Here is a 17,573-nt window from a genome sequence, read left to right as displayed (position 1 = left end):
CTCCACACTGTCACTGAGTAGTTTGATCATAAAATTTAAGAAAACCCCAAAGTTATATCTAGATTTGGATTTTGAAACAAATGTTGAAGATATTGATGAAGATTCTAGCTCTAGTGAACATCAAAGCTACATGGAAGAAGGAAAATTAGGGTAATTGTGCCGGTGATGGAGAATGGAACGAACGCAAACCCCTGTCATACCTAGTCAACTCACATTCATTTGCGCCTGCAAGGTGCAATCACTATTTTAAATCATTTCATTTCAAAGTTGTTGAGTGAGTGAAGAGACTCTGTCGCTGACTATTTTTTCATTGTTTGGTATTTGGGTAGTGCACATACCATGCAGGTGCAAATGAATGTGAGTTAACTAAATACAACAGGCATGACAGGGGTTCGTTCCACTCCATCACCAGCACAATTACCCTAATTTTTCTCCTTCCGTGTCGCTTTGTTGTTCACTAGAGCTAGAATCATCATCATCAATATCTTCTTCAAAAATATTTGTTTCGAGATCCAAGTCGTTTTGTACAGGGAAAATCTAGTCACTCAATCCGAAATTACAAGCATGCACATGTAGCTCTTTTGCCATATTTTCTCAGATCCTTACTTTTGAGTAAAAATAAAGGTACCCATGTAAACCAATTTTCTTGGTCTTTCCAACCATGTATTTTTCAAGCAATGAATATGTTGTAGGGCTGGGGAACTAAGTGAGGAATTTAACGTAAACATTGAAGTCGATATTCTCTGAAATGGGTTTTCACCATCGTATGTGTGATACAACGGTCCGGATGACCGCCAAAGAATTGATAACCATTATATCCAGGTTTTATGAATTAGGCCCATATACTTATATATATGAAGACATTTCAAAAACCTAAACGTTGGTTAAGATTTGATGTAGACCCGACGCCACTGCCGTCGGAAAAGCGGTGCCAATAGTCTCACTCTGCCATGCAGGCGAGACAAAAATGGTAATGCATGTAGCTTTAACAAATATATACCCTAACCAGACAAAAGCAAAGTTTTTCTGAAAGAATTTTTTATGAGGATTAGAAAAATGGTATTAATGACCAACGATCTCACAAGGATGGACTTAGAGGTGAAAAGAAAGCACCGAAAAGAGGTGGAGGAGTTGTATCAGAAGGGGACAAAACTGCGTTTCTATGCTGGGCAGTGGAGAAACGAGAAAGGAGTCCCTTACTTTACTTCTTAAGTTACCAGATGTAGTGCAGCTTTAAACCTTTAGTTATGCCAGTTCTGAATTACTTTGCCTTGGACATGTTGGAGAGGATGATTTATTTACCCATGGGATTAAAACCACACAGCAGATATAAGCACATTATCATCTTCTAGGAAAACCAGCACAAGAAATGAACCATTGTTCTCATCAGAGAAACTCTCCAACTCTCTCCCTCTCTCTCTCACACACACATATACAGCTATATTGATACTTGTCACAGGAGAGGTTGCCATAATCTTCCTCTTTTTCATTTATTTATTCCTGTTGTAACTGAACTTTGTTGCAGGAGTGGGCGTGGCCTCGTGTCTATCGTTTGCCATGTTCTTCACTTTAAACTTAGTTGTATATATGTTAATAAGTAGACAGTTTTTCTTGTTTTACATTTATGTCTTTTGTTATATCATGTCTGTACTTGAGTCCATTAGCATTGCTAAGCCTATACAGTGTGAGGTGTTGACTACTATTTCCATGTTTAAATGATGTTGGATGATTATCATTTACAACAAGATATTGATTGTAGGTACTATATTCCAAATGAGTTTAACCCACCTACTGGGAAGCAACAATCTCATTACTTAAGCTTCTTGCACTGCAATGCAAGAAGTCTGTCTAAAAGCTTTGAAAACCTAAATATGTTGCTATCATCTCTAAAATTTAATTGCTCTATAATAGGTGTTACAGAGACGTGGTTGAGTGCTCATTCACCACCATTATTTCTGATTGATGGTTACCAGATAGTAAGGAAAGATAGATCAATTGGCCGTGGTGGGGGTATTCTCTTTTGTGTCTCATAAGATCTCTTTCAAACTCAGGGAAGATCTTTCCCTCCAAAATCAAAGTGCTGAAATCTTGTGTATTGAAATAGACTTACCCTCTGATAAAAGCATGATTGTATGTATAGTGTATAGACCCCCTCAAACTGATATAATTTTCTCACAGGTATTGAGTTATTATTGACTGATATAAATGCATCTGGTAAATCAGTTTGCATGATGGGTGACTTCAATGTTGATCTATTGATAGAAAATGCAAACACTCTCCGTTTCCAAAATATTCTCGAGTCTAATGCTCTTTGTGCAATGATTAACAAGCCAACAAGAATAACTGACAGGTCATCAACACTTCTTGATAACATTTTCGTGAAAACTACCAAAGGTTATTCCCAATCAGGTTTATTCTTTAGTGAGATTTCTGATCATCTTCCAATCTTCTGCATGCTTTATGATATTCATTCCAACAAATGCAATAAGGCTAAAGTTATTCTAAAGCACAAATTTACTGAAAGCAATATTTCTGGCTTGAGGGATGCTTGTCAGGAAGATAATTGGTCGGATGTATTGGAATGTCATGTTGAACATGCTTATGAATCATTTGGTAAAATTTTTCATCACCATTTGGATGAGACTATTCCACTTGTTAGAATAAATAATAGAAGTACAGGAAAACGGCCATGGATTACAAAAGGTATACTACAATCAAAAGAAGAAATGTCTTATATAAAAAGAGTGTAAAGAAACCTTCACAAGAGCACGTTGAAAAATACAAAAAGTACCGAAATAAGCTTACTTCTATTATACGGTCATCACGGAGTTTGCACTATTCTAGACAGTTTGAGAATGCTCGAGGTAACATGCCCTTGACATGGAATGTTGTTAGAGATATATTATGTAAGCGAAATAAGTCAGAACCTGCCACAAAATTTGTCCATAAGGATAAAGAGCTTACTTCTGATAATGACATTGCAAATGAATTTAACAGCTACTTTGTGAACATTGGGCCTGACCAAGCAAAGATAATAACTCCCGTAGAAGTTAATTACAAAGAATATTTACAAGACAGGTCCGAATCATCTATTTTCCTTAAACCAGCTGATCATCTTGAGATATTAAACATTGTTCAGTCTCTTAAAAATAGGTCATCTGGGCATGATGAAATAAGTTCAGAATTGTTAAAACAAATAATTGGCTCAGTCCTAACTCCTTTACTGCATATCTGTAATCTGTCCATTTTAACTGGTGTATTTCCTTCCTCTCTTAAACTAGCAAAGGTTATTCCTGTTCATAAAAGGGAAAGCATGACCGTTATAAGTAATTATAGACCAATCTCAATTTTGCCTAGTTGCTCAAAAATAATAGAAAGAATTGTTTATAACAGACTGATTGCCTTTCTTGACAAAAGCCACCTACTTAATCCCAATCAATTTGGATCTCGCAGGTCTCACTCAACGGACCTTGCGTTCTTGAAATTTTATGACTATGTATCTAGTTCTCTGGCTAATCGTGAGCACGTTATTGGTGTATTTATGGACCTGAGCAAGGCATTTGACACGCTTGACCACTCAATACTGCTTTATAAACTCCAACACATGAAAGTAAGGGGCGTAGCCCTAAATTGGTTTAATAGTTATCTTTCAAATAGAAGACAATACACATGCTATAACTATTCTAATTCTGGTATATCAGTTATGAGGTGCGGTGTGCCGCAAGGTTCTATATTGGGTCCATTATTATTTCTGATTTATATCAATGATATTTGTTTGGTATCAAACACATTAAATTATATATTATTTGCTGATGACACAAGTGTTTCCTATCACACCGTGATATTGATATCTTAGAAAACACCATCAATGTCGAACTTCCGAAATTATCTAATTGGTTTCGAAGTAATATGTTATCACTGTATGTTTAAAAGACTAATTATGTACACTTTAAAGGCAGGAAGTCATGTGCTGACCATGACTTAAGATTGAAACTTGACAATGCTTTGCTGGAAAGACAGACATCTACAAGGTTTCTTGGGGTCTATATCAATGATCAACTTTACTGGAATGATCACATGAAACACATCAGTAAACCAATTTCTCGAAATATAGGTATACTGTATAAAGTTAAGTACCTTGAACCTTATAAAATACTTTACATGTTGTACAATACTCTTATTCTACCTTATGTGTCATATTGCAATATTCTTTGGGCAACATCAACGAGTGTCACAAACCCAATTCTTCTGTTGCAAAAGAAAGCAATTCGCATTTGTGCTGGAGTTGGTTACCGTGATCATACACGCCCTCTCTTTATAAAGCTGCAATGTCTTACTGTTGATGATGTCCATTTTCTTCAAACTTCCTTTTTTATGTATCGGTTTAATGCCAAAATGTTACCTACCTGCTTTTCCAATATGTTTCAACAAAATAATACTATCCATACCTACCACACAAGACAAGCATCATTTGTATAACCCTCGCACACTGTTGGCTCACAAATCTGTCAGACATTATGGACCTGATGTTTGGAATTCGATACCTACTAGTATGAGGAATATATCATCAGTGCATTCCTTCAAAAATGCGGTAAAACGCATACTTGTCCCTAAGATGTAATTTTTTTTAGCAAGACACATTTTGTTGTACTGTACATTTTAAACTTAAGGATTGATATAATTTCAAGTATTATTACGCCTCACACACTCCTTGTAAATATTTGTAAATAGTTGTGGAACATAATAATTTGTTTATTTAGTTTTCTTTGTTTTTTCTTTTTCTTTCCCTTCTTTGAGTAATCATTAGTTTTGACTTTTCAGTATTGTTTTTATATTTATGTATGCATTTCATATATCCAAAGGTCTGACAACAGCTCAAGCATCTGCTTATTTTGTCATACCACTGCATGTCTGCAACCTTGTAATAATCAGTTATGTTAATCTATGTTAATCATCATAATTATACATTATTATTATGTAAAATTCAATGTAATCAATTTTGTGATGGTTACACTATGTACATTATCATGACATGCAGAAACAAATAAATAAATAAAAAGTGAGGTAGGGTGATCTGCCCACATTTAATGACCCCCAATACACTTCAAACATCTCCATATAATAATTGTGTTGCTCATAAAATTCCCATTCAAATATTATATGAATCACAGGGATTTAGTTCAAGGTATATTTCATATGCAAACTTCATGTAAATGTCAAATATCCAAAAAAATTGGTTTTCATCATGTTTTACTTTCCATTTCTAATAAATCATAATTAATTAATGATTCTATGGAGTTCAAAAAGGTGTTACCTGTTATATTCATCTGTAAAATTAGACTGATATGAAAGGTCCAGCCCCTCAATTCTTGTTTAAACTGTAAAACCCCAATTTCAAGTACCCATTCTCACCACCCCCACCCCCCCTTTCAGCCATCCTTTGCAGGAATTGTAATCCTTCAAGGTAAAGTCCACCGCGACAAAAAGTTGATTTGAATAAAAAGAAAAAAAAATCCAACAAGCATAACACTGAAAATTTCATCAAAATCGGATGTATTATAAGAAAGTTATATAATAACATTTTAAAGTTTCACTTTAAATAAAAAAAAAAGTTATATGCTTAATATGGTCAGTATTCAAATGAGGAGACTGATGACGTCATCCACTCTTTATTTCTTTTGTGTTTTATCATATGAAATATGAATATTCTAATTTTCTCCTCAATGTCATGTTTGACGATTAATATCAGTTTTGTGAAAAATATGTGAAACCTTAAAATGTCATAACTTTCTTACTTTACATCCAATTTCAATAAAATTTTCAGTGTTATGCTTGTTTGCTTTTTCTCTTTTTATTCGAATCAACATTATTTCTGGTGTGGAATTGACCTTTAAATAATTTTCTTATAATATATAAGAGAGTCATTCAGTAACAAGATATGATTTTCATACCTGCATCAGACGATCATGTTCAGTGGGGTCAAAGTCTCCTTCAAGGTCATCAGGATCAAATCCAATCTTTTCATTGCCGGTCACTTCTTTCAGTTTATCAATGCGCTCCATTATCTCCTGCTTCTTCAGGTTTTTAAGGTGTTTGAGCTCTTCTTTTTTCTTCTGTTTTACCTGCCATTGAGATAAATCAATTCGAAAATAAGTATGAAGAGAATTAGGGAAGCAACACCAAGCAACCCCTTTACTTTCCATGGTGTACAACATATATGTATTTCCAAATGGAATAATTTTTCTTTGAGATTTGAGAATAATAATAGCAAGGATGATAATATGACAATTTTGATGTGTATGTATCCATGACTAGATGCTCACAGTGCAGACGAATCTGCTTCAGTACCGGGGGGGGGGGGGGGGGGGGGGGGGGCACTTCCATTGACGAGTGGATGCCATGCGCAACCATGGGGTCTCGAAAAGCTCCCTTAACACATATTTTCCATATTCTGAAAATGCAACCCATAACAAGTATTGGCGTGTGAAACCCTACCCTTAACAAGTATTGGGAAAAAACAATACTCTGGCAAGTACATGTAGTACCTGAAATGAACCCCTAAACAACTTTATTGTTATGTCAAGGGTCCGTCAGTTGTCTGTTTTACCTTTACATATCATTTGGTTTGGTACGGCCCCACACCTCGCGCAAATCGGACTCAATACACACATAATGTTTGGGGCAAAAAGACATCCTTTATAAAATATTTTAATTTTGTTTTATCCTTCATGCAAATGTGACCCTAAACACATAGCTTTCCTAGCGAAATAGATACCCCTTTTTCAATATTTTTGTGTTTTTGACACCCTTATCACATTACGTACGTAACATGCCCTATCTTGAAAAAGACATCTTTTTAAAGTGTTTTTGGGGTCGCGCATGGTATCCACTCATCAATGTAAATGCCCCCCCCCCCCGGGCTTCAGTATCAGCTGTCTATTGAAACCACATATTTGGATTCCCTATTAAAACATGTATTACATGAACCAGGCAAAAACTTCATATTTTATTCACAATCATCTAAATTTACAATATTGCATTGCTAACCCTAATTTAATTTGCGACATCTGGGTACACGGTTTAAAAATCATGTAATTTTTTTATATAGCGCTTTTCCCATAATGGCCCAAAGTGTTTTATACAACATATTATTACCCCGGTCATCGGATCCTTGCATGCCCCTTCTTCACTCCCAGGGGAGTATTCCTACAAGAATTTCAAGACTCAATTGCTAGGTATACTACATAGGCTTTTGTATCCTACCGAGTGCCCATTTAGCACCTGGGTCAAGAGTGGCAAAGTGTGGATTAAAACCTTGCCAAAGGCCACTAGACTGTGGTGGGTTTCGAACACATGACCCTCTGTTTATAAGGCGAGAGTCAAAACCACTACACCACAGCTCTTCCACACAACATAGATGGTTATATATTTGTATTTCTGATCATAGTCAAGGGAAAGGTGGAGGAGTAGCTTTATTGATTTCTGATTCATTAAATTATGTTGTTTGGACAGATATACTAAGTTGTTCCCAAAGTTATGAATCACTTTTTATTGAAATAACACTTCAACACACTTAATTGTTATTGTTGGTACTCCATTATTTATAGAAAACTCTCGTCAAACCCAATTGAGTTTACTGAATATTTTGAAGATTGTTAAAAAAATAATAATTTCAGAATCATTTTAACATTGATCTTATGAAACATTTTAACTGTGGTCAATTTTTAAGTGTTGTTTATGCCAACAGTTTCTTGCCTCTTATTAATAAATCATCTAGAATTACACAACCTTCCTTTTCCCTAATTGACAATATATTTATCAATAATTTCAATTCCAAAATCTCATCTGGTCTATTAGAAATTGATATTTCTGGTCACTCCCCGGTTTTCAAAATTTCTAAAAAATACAATTTGATTAAACAAGATTTTCTACACATGTATTCATGTCAACATATAAATGAAAACACTGTCAATATTTTCAAAGAAAAACTTGTCGTTATTAATTGGAATGAAATATCATTCTGTGAAAAACACTGAAATAGTTTATAAAACATATTCAATGAAATATATATTTATGTCTTTCAAAAAGTTTCTAGATCCAAAGAAATGAGAAAAGCAAAGAAACCATGGATTGATTCAACACTGTTAAAACTACAGAAAAGGAATAGACTTTAAGAAATGTTGTGCAAATTCTAATGAGAATTCAATTACAAAATACGTGAAAATACAGGTGTAAGAAATTTTGTTAATAAAGCACTAAAGAATACATGTAAATGATTTTACAAACAGAGGTTTAAAGGTGTCTCATGATAATTTGAAAAAAGACATGGATCATCATTAAAGGAGTACTTTGAAATAAAAAGAAGAAGCTGCCCAACTATATAAATGTAAATGTTAATAATGTTCATGGGGATAAAAATATAGAAAACATTTATTTTTTGTGAAGATTGGAGTGAAGATAAATGAATCTGGGGATCATTTAGAAAACAATAACAAATTCTTGTCATAGAAATGTATTAAGTCTTTATCTTTTAAACCTGTCACTGAGAATGAAATACCTTTAAATGATAACCAATTTGTTTTTTTGAAAGATGTACATGTATCAACTGAAATGGCAGTGATCTGATTATATAATTAATTCATTGAATAAGAAACGTCATACAATTTTAACATTTTTAGATCTTAGTAAAGACTTTTTCATATAGACATCATGCACCAGTGTGAAATAATCTCCCTATCACAATGAAGTCTCTAAACTCAATGTATGTCTTCAAAAGAAAATTGAAATTTATATAATTAACAGTGATTAAATTTTGTCTTTACTGCATTGCTCTTGGATTTGTGCAGATTTTGTTTCGTTGTCATGAGGCAAAAACCCCTACATGGGAAACCAAAATCAATCAGAGCTATTTATTTAAGTATCTAAACATGACTTTTGTTTCTTGACCTCGATGGGTCCAAAAAAGAACTTAATCGCAATTGCATATGCAGCATGCTGATTCTAGCTCGCCATCGCATGCAGTCATTATTATTCAGGCCTGTGAGTGGGGTTTCAAAAAAATAGCGGAAAAATCTGAAAATTTACCTTACTATTTACTATCGCCAAGCCGCTGCATTTGCCCATCACGATTCACGGTGTATTCTAGACCAAAAGCTTCAGTCTCTGTATTTTGGTTGTTCCGCTGAACTGCGTTGGCTCACTCACCAATACATAGACTGAAGAGCTTGGAGGCCCGTACGTACAGACAATGTATTTTAGCAGTAACGTTAGATCTAACAGTGGAAACCCGATTTTCTGATCGTTTTTTTGTACATAAAATGTCACATTATGAAAAAGAAATCACATCCATATTTACGAAAAAATGTTCAAAATTCAGAAATATTGTACCTTAGACCGCAGTTACCGCTAATTCCTTTGAAATAATGATCGAAACATCGTCGTCTTCGATCCTTTCGTTGGTCAACGTAAGTTGCCATCTTGGATGACGTCATCATCCTTACAGACGTATTTACCAGTCGCAAAATATCGCGATTTGAGCCGCTGCTTTGCGCTTGTATGCCAACAAAGGCAACGGTGCACGGTGTGATCCGCAGCAGTTTCATAGAGTTACTAAAATTTCGAATCTTCGCGAAGGCAAAATACAAGGCCCCGTAACGTGTATATTCACAACACACACATTCTGCTCGCATCCATTTATCTAGACTTGTTTTCCAGCCGTTTTGGATAAAATAGCGGAATTTTGACTGAGAAAAAACGGAAATGGAACACAGGAAAAAGCGGAAATTAAAAATCGGTCTAAAAAATGAAAATAGGGGATTTCCGCTAAATAGCGGAGATTTCACAGGCCTGATTATTTCTCTTTAACAGTTTCCTTATTTCGGGGTCAATTTTCTTTGTTTGTAATTGTAAACAAATTAACATTGGATTTAAAAATACAATATGCCTTTGAAAACTTGATTAAATATTAAATACACTGTACTATAAATAAAGGGGAATCCAACCAAAACAAGTGGAATGCCTCTGGCCGTCTCACCTGCATCACGCGGTTCAATATAGCAGCATTGCTGACTCTGAATACTACTCTAACTCGCACAAGATGTTCAGTGATACATGGTTACTCTTATGTCCACTTTTTATGAACTAGACCAATAAACTTACAGAGATATGATGGTTATTCAACAAAAAAACCCCAACATGGCCAAAGTTCATTGACCTTACATGACCTTTGACCTAGATCATGTGACCTGAAACTCGAACAGGATGTTCAGTGATACTTGATTACTGTTATGTACAAGTTTCATGAATCAGATCCATAAACTTTCAAAGTTATGATGGTAATTCAACAGATACACCCAATTCGGCCAAAGTTCATTGACCTTTGACCTTGGCCATGTGACCTGAAATGCGCACAGGATGTTCAGTGATACTTGATTACTCTAATGTCCAAGTTTAATGAACTAGACCAATAAACTTTCAAAGTTATGATGGTAATTCAACAGATATCCCCGATTCGGCCAAAGTTCATTGACCCTAAATGACCTTTGACCTTAATCATGAGACCTCAAACTTGCACAAAATTTTCAGTGATGCTTGATTACTATTATGTCCAAGTTTCATGAATCAGATCCATAAACTTTCAAAGTTATGAGGGGAAATCAACAGATATCCCCAATTTGGCCAAAGTTCATTGACCCTAAATGACCTTTGACCTTGGTCATGTGACATGAACCTCATGTAGGATGTTCAGTGATACTTGATTAACCTTATGTCCAAGTTTCATGAACTAGGTCCATATATTTTCTAAGTTATGATGACATTCCAAAAACTTAACCTCGGGTTAAGATTTCGATGTTGATTCCTCCAACATGGTCTAAGTTTATTGACCCTAAATGACCTTTGACCTTGGTCATGTGACATGAAACTCTAATAGGATGTTCAGTAATACTTGATTAACCTTATGGCCAAGTTTTATTAACCAGGTCCTTATACTTTCTAAGTTATGACGTCATTTCAAAACTTTAACCTCAGATTAAGATTTGATGTTGACGCCGCCGCCGCCGTCGGAAAAGCGGCGCCTATAGTCTCACTTTGCTTCGCAGGTGAGACAATAAAAACATGTTTTTATAGGAAAACAAAATATCAGACAAGTTGATAGGTGAAAGTCTGAACATCGGACAAACAATCAGTAGATATGAATTTTTAAATGTTGTAGATATTGGTAATCACTATACCCATAGAGACTTTCAAATGGCTGCATACATGTACATGTATGTGATGTCATAGTGATGTAAGGCAAGGACTACTCTTCCATGTACTCCAATACTTAAAATGGCTAAAATGTCATTTTTGCCAAAAGTTTTATTTCAAATCATATTTTTCTTTCATGAGGACATAAAACAATATACTACCTGGACTATATTTAGATTACTGCAGCAGGGGAACAGGCACTTAAGGGAAAACCATAAATCCCTGATTATTAAACACATGGCATATGAGAAAGTTGTCCTTGCCCCTTGTTATATTTTACTAAAGGTGGTGTCACACCTTGGCGTTTTAGACAGCGTATGCCCGACGTATCAAAATTTCTCTAAAACATCGGCATACGCTGAAATTTGATTTTTTTTTCAACTCTGGGCGTATACTTAGCGTATTCATAACGAGTTGGACGTATAAATAACGTATTAGTAACTTATATCGAATGCTTCGTTAACTTATAAGTAACATATTCCAACAAATGCTTAGCGTATTGCTGGCGTACACAACTTATGCCCTACGATAGCCTAACTTACGCATAGCACGCGGCAGCGTATTGCTGACGAACACGTGTCGTAGCCTATAAAAAGGCTGCTGCTCGACTATTCAAATCATAACCGCACGATACATCACCTATCAACACCACCGCCATGCCGAAGAAAACTCCTGTGAACCCCACCTTTATATACCAATTCCTATAAACGTTGTCAATACGCCATTATAGTAGCTGTAAGTTATAAACACGTTCAGTAAGTTTTGTGGTCGTCCGGAGCACGTCTTCATACGTCAATATACGTTGGAGTTAAGATACACATACGTTCAAAGCACGTTACTCATAGGTTAGAAGTTTTAGGGTACGCTGGACATTATATCGACGTACATCGACTTATGAGTAACTTAAGAGTAACGTGTGTCAACGATCGCGTAACTTGCCTACAACTTATGGCCCGCGTATGCGGGACGTATGAGTCATACGCTGGCATACGTCGAAAAATTTTGTGCTTGCACAAAATTTTTCGACGACCTCGCCGTATGACGACGTATACCAGCGTGTTTTAGCGTACTCTTAACGTATGCAAAACTTACCCGTAACGTATTCGACGTACGCCAGCGTATTCGCCAAATTCCTCATACGTCGGGCATACGCTGTCTAAAACGCCAAGGTGTGACAGCGCCTTTACCCAGTTGCCAATTTGAAATCTTCATAGTCTTAGTGATCTCAATTTTAAAGCAGCTGTAACTTTCCTATTGCTTGTCCGATTCTTTTCATACTTTCCCCATTCTGTCTAATATATTTTTCTCCTTTCCAGCACAACATTTTATGGCCAAGGCTGGACTCCCCTTTAAATTTCAAAAGGCCAACTGCTCTTACATAATATCACAGCTGTTGTATATGGTCAAACCCTTGGGCTTGCCTGTGGAGGTGAAATGTTACATAAGAAGGATTATTAGGTGATACAGGGTTGATAGCGCTTGGGAATGAAATATCTTGGATCCTCTAACAAGGTTTTCGTTAAGAGGGTATAAAACCACAGTTCAGGGCCTAAGTTTAGGCCCTAAACTTTGGTCGTCTCCCCAACAAGGGTTCTGCTTTGTTTTCATTGTACAATTATATGCCCATTACCTATTCATAAACTATCTTTACCTAAATTTAATTTACGGATTAATGGATTACGTATTAATGGATTCAATCTAATTCTATATTGTATTCTTATCAAGGGTGATTATTAAGATAATTCCATTTGGTTTTTAATGACCACTCTATTCCAATACTGATGTGTTTTTATTTTAATATTGTACATTACATTTTGATATCATTTTTAATCTTTTAACTTAAGTGTTAATACAATTGTATGATATATGTACGTTTTATTGAAAACAGGCAGATGAATTGAATGAATCATTGAGTGCTAAACTAATACTCAAAATACTTCAAACAATTTAAACGCTGCAAAAAGGAGAAAATGAAAATTGCTGTTTGAAAATAAAAAATTAGAATTCCGCGAAAAATCTGAGATTTTACACACCTGTATTAAAGTAACAATCCTAAATTACGGCAATTTTTTCGATGCAATCATGGAAAAGTAACTTCCTATTTTGTGTATGTGCGTGGATTTCTTTTCATGCTACAATTTTTCATACAATGCACACAGTCTACAGTATGAAAAATTGCTGCTCGTACGTACAAGGCATTCATCATACTGTAAGCGCAGCAATGTAATCAAAGAGACATGACCCATGCGTTCAATGGCACTATTTGCCGCCCTAGGATGAGTTTGCCACTGTGCAATATATTACACTGTATATGTGTATTAAAATTTTGTTCATAGATACCTGTAGCTGTTGATCAAAAGTGTAGCAATACAGACAAAAAGGTTAGGGGCGTAATTAGGTGTGAAAAGTGTAATAAATTTTTTCTTGATAGTTGGCAGCTATATAGTTATCATTTACATGTATGAGAGTATGAATGGGATAACTCTTTTACACCTGTTCTTTTCTTGTTTTCTTCTCCTGTCTTTTTTCAGCTCTGCTTGAATCTTTCCTCCTCACTGACTCTGCAACTGTCCTCGGATAACGCTTGATCTGTTCCACAAAGATTAATAAGAAAAAAATTCAACATTGGTTATTTTGGTTATTTATTGCAATAAAACTTGTGAAAGTCCAATTGGCAAATATTAATAGCAATCAGAATTCCATTCTATTGCCTGTTTCTTTATTGGAAGTAAACCTAATTTTGATTTGATGAATAGAGCGCAGGGGAGTTGGTTCATGAAACATCTTGATTATAAATGAATGATGAATAGACCACAGGGCAGTTGGTTCATGAAACATCTTGATTATAAATGAATGATGAATAGAGCACAGGGGAGTTGGTTCATGAAACATCTTGATTATAAATAAATGATGAATAGAGCGCAGGGGAGTTGGTTCATGAAACATCTTGATTATAAATAAATGATGAATAGAGCGCAGGGGAGTTGGTTCATGAAACATCTTGATTATAAATAAATGATGAATAGAGCACAGGGGAGTTGGTTCATGAAACATCTTGATGGTAAATGAATGATGAATAGAGCGCAGGGGAGTCGGTTTATATCTTTCATATCTGAAATATCATTCGGTCAGATACATAAAAAGTAGCTATTGCTTCAACAATAGCTAGGCCAAGAAAAGATAATGCTTCAGCGATTGCTTCATTTCATATGCATAACCCTTTGCTAGTGCTTGAACCTTTTGTTTTTTGCCTTAAGAAAGCAACTGCTCGCGGTTTGGACAGTAGCGACGTCACGCTGGTGCAAGAAAAGCAGGACAAAGGCGGGGCAGTGCAAATTACCGCTTCTTTTATCTAACATCTTTTCCTTAGACATGGTGTCAAACTAACTTGTTTCTTTTCGATAATTTTATATATTTGGCATTTGGTTTGCACTTACTAGGAAGGAAACATGTACATCCACCTTGGGGTTCTCTCTCTCAGGTGCATAAATATGATTAACAAACGTGGATGCATCAATCAAGCAAACGCTCAAGCTGCTCTGATGGACCTTGAAAAACTCCAAGCAAGCCCTTAAACGCACAAGCGAAACGTTTTCTTTATACTTACACTTTTTAGCAATAGCTTAATCGTCAAGGAAATGCTAGCAGTCAGTTAGCGATTGCTTGAACTTACAAGCAAAGGCATTTGCTTGCTCATTTTTATGTATATAGAATCAAGCAAAAGAGAAGCAAAAGCCTAGCAAAAGTACTTGCTACTTTTTATGTACATGGCCCCGAGTGAGGCGAATCCAGAAAATACCTTCCTTAAATGATTCATCTTTGCTTTGTGTTTAATAGTGTAATGCTTTCAAATTATCATAGTCAAAGAAGTGAAGTAAAGCGAAAAAAAATTAGTAATTATACAGAATTATAATTGGGTCATGACTCTTTATTAATATTGAATGATAGTGTCAACATGTCAACATCAAAATGCTAGAAAGTGTGTTATCCGGCTAGTAATTTCCATACTCACAAAGTCAGAATCAGGCTCCTCATATCTGAAATTATATTTTCTTTCAAAATCTTCCTGTTCTTCTAATTGTCTTTCTTCTTCAGAGAAATCTTCCTCTTCCATCTCATCCTCTTCATCATCACCATCTTGATCATCCATATTGAAGCCATCCCTAAGGATAGAAACAAAGTGTGCAGTAAGTTTCATGGTACACCATGGGTCTTTCATGGGTAATTTTGGGTTTTAAAAAGGATCGCAAAAACTCGACGTTTTGAGGTGCATTCCTGTCGTCTTCAGAAAAAGAAACCTTCAGAAGTAATGACACAAAATTTTAACTAGATTTTAATTATCATTTAATCATTATTTCCAATAGAGTTGTGTCATATGAAATGAATAGTAACTGAATACTGCATACTGTATTAGCTGTTATTTTCGCAGATTTCGTGAATTGCCAATCGGCCACAAATTTATTAATCAACAACTCGCCGGAAAATCTTGACACAGTCAGAAATTAGTGCCAATGTCCCCAACAGCAAAGCTTTGCTATTGCAAATATCCTTCGTGGTGAAAAAATTGAGATATGCAGCTATAAACAGCTCGAAAAAAATGTGCCCCTGACATTTGGCTTAATAGTTTCTAAAATGTGGTAGTATATGTAAATGGATTATCAATGAAATGCACAGTAATAAAAAGCTGATTTCATGTTCTAACTTCTATAAAAATTTCATAGGTCTCACATCAGCGGTTTTTAATACATGTACATATTCTGTTATGTAACAGCGGTGCATTTCAGTCCATTCCAAGTTCGCAGCACTGCTATATTTCTGCATTGTCTTAAGCATGTTTTCCCATCCAGGATCTGAGCAGGGATATTTCCCTGATCTATACAGGCTCATCAAATTATAAACTTTCGCATGTTCAGAAGGGTGAGAAACATTATAAAATTATTTATTTTTATAATTGATAGGGAATCAGTGCACCAATTTGAAAGAAAATATAGATAAGTGATGAGTACATTAAGATAAACGATGAAAGGTAAACCACACGTGTGTTGCACTTTACGAAAGTGAACATTAGCAGTGGAAATTGACTTTTTTTTCATTAATAGAGGTACAGTGAATTAACATGACCTCAAAAACTTATTGCAGAGAATTAATGCAAACGAGAATGCAATATTGTTGGAATTCAGCATGGAACAGACATGACCTGTTCTCTCTATCATTGTGCATATGCCATCAAACTTGAAATAAACAGTCAAGTATTGTTGTTGCCCTACTGAGTGTGTTCAAGGTTGTTTATGAGCCTGGTTAGATGAAGTAAATTTCCCTGGTCAGATCAGGATAGTCCTTCATCAGATTCTGAATGATCAAATTGGGTTGATACATGTATGCTGTGAACGTACAGCATGGTAGCAGTGCTACATGAATGGACACTTGGAATGGGCTGAAAAGCACCACTGTGTATTCAAATTTGCTATTTAAAGCAAGACCAATGATATTTTTATAGAAATTAGATGAGCTTTATATGTGCAGTTCCACACGATAAATTGAGAATGATTTTTAATTTTGGAATTAATAAAGCCAAATCAGAGGGACAATTTGGGGGGGGGGGGGGATGCACTGTATGTAGAAAAAATAAGGTTGAAAAAGTAGAGTAAGTAATTCAACAAGAGTGTCGCTAAGGCAAGCAGGTAATACACCGGCCTGTAACTGTAAATATTTTCCATGAAATAATTTGATTTTATTGTCATCTATTAAATTGAAATTATACACAGGTAAATTGGTAGCTATTTGCATACTCATTAATAAGTCACATCACCACAGGTCTTAGAAGTGTAAAATTTTGTTCACAAAATTCAACATTTTTGCACTTAAACCAACTTTTATAAAACTGAATCTAACAAAACACAAATTCCAAAGAATGCTTTTACAGATCAAACTTGATGAATTTTCAAATCTACAAAGGTTAAACAAGTAGAGCGCCTCTGGCAGTAGTGTTCCATGCATGCTTGGTTGTTCAGCAAGTGGTTAGCAATGGCCCAATTACTACCACCCTCTGTCACAGTACATTTTCTGCATGCGCACGGAGATTGTGAACGAGTGCTAGTTTGACAATTCTGGATAGAGACAGGCACATACCAAGCATGGTATTTACCACACACCAAATGATCTCAGCTGTTCGAAAGAACATGCTTCTCACTAAAGGCCACCGCACACCTTACGACCCAATTCACTGAGTGAGGGGAGATGAATCACAAGGTAGTCATAAGCCTCGACACCGCACACCTTGCGATCCGACTACCATGCTGTCTGCGTCTCACGCAAGCGCTTTATGC

At 35.6% G+C, this 17,573-nt stretch overlaps 1 protein-coding gene across 3 annotated transcripts in view; it reads right to left on the bottom strand.

Moving 5' to 3' along the window:
- Positions 1 to 17,573, bottom strand: part of LOC121424288 (protein KRI1 homolog) — a 143,319-nt gene that overhangs the window by 50,241 nt on the left and 75,505 nt on the right. For all 3 annotated transcript variants that reach the window (XM_041619916.1, XM_041619917.1, XM_041619918.1), the window contains exons 8-10: positions 15,260 to 15,410; positions 13,741 to 13,836; positions 5,952 to 6,122 (exon numbers count right to left, since the gene is read on the bottom strand). In XM_041619916.1, coding sequence (XP_041475850.1) covers positions 5,952 to 6,122; positions 13,741 to 13,836; positions 15,260 to 15,410 — 418 coding nt within the window. The remainder of the gene's footprint in view (positions 1 to 5,951; positions 6,123 to 13,740; positions 13,837 to 15,259; positions 15,411 to 17,573) is intronic.

Source organism: Lytechinus variegatus, chromosome 11 (assembly GCF_018143015.1).
Source record: "Lytechinus variegatus isolate NC3 chromosome 11, Lvar_3.0, whole genome shotgun sequence".
NCBI classification, from domain to species: Eukaryota; Metazoa; Echinodermata; class Echinoidea; order Temnopleuroida; family Toxopneustidae; genus Lytechinus; species Lytechinus variegatus.
The sequence above is the reverse complement of the archived record's forward strand: the minus strand, read 5'-3'. Positions and strand labels throughout refer to the sequence as shown.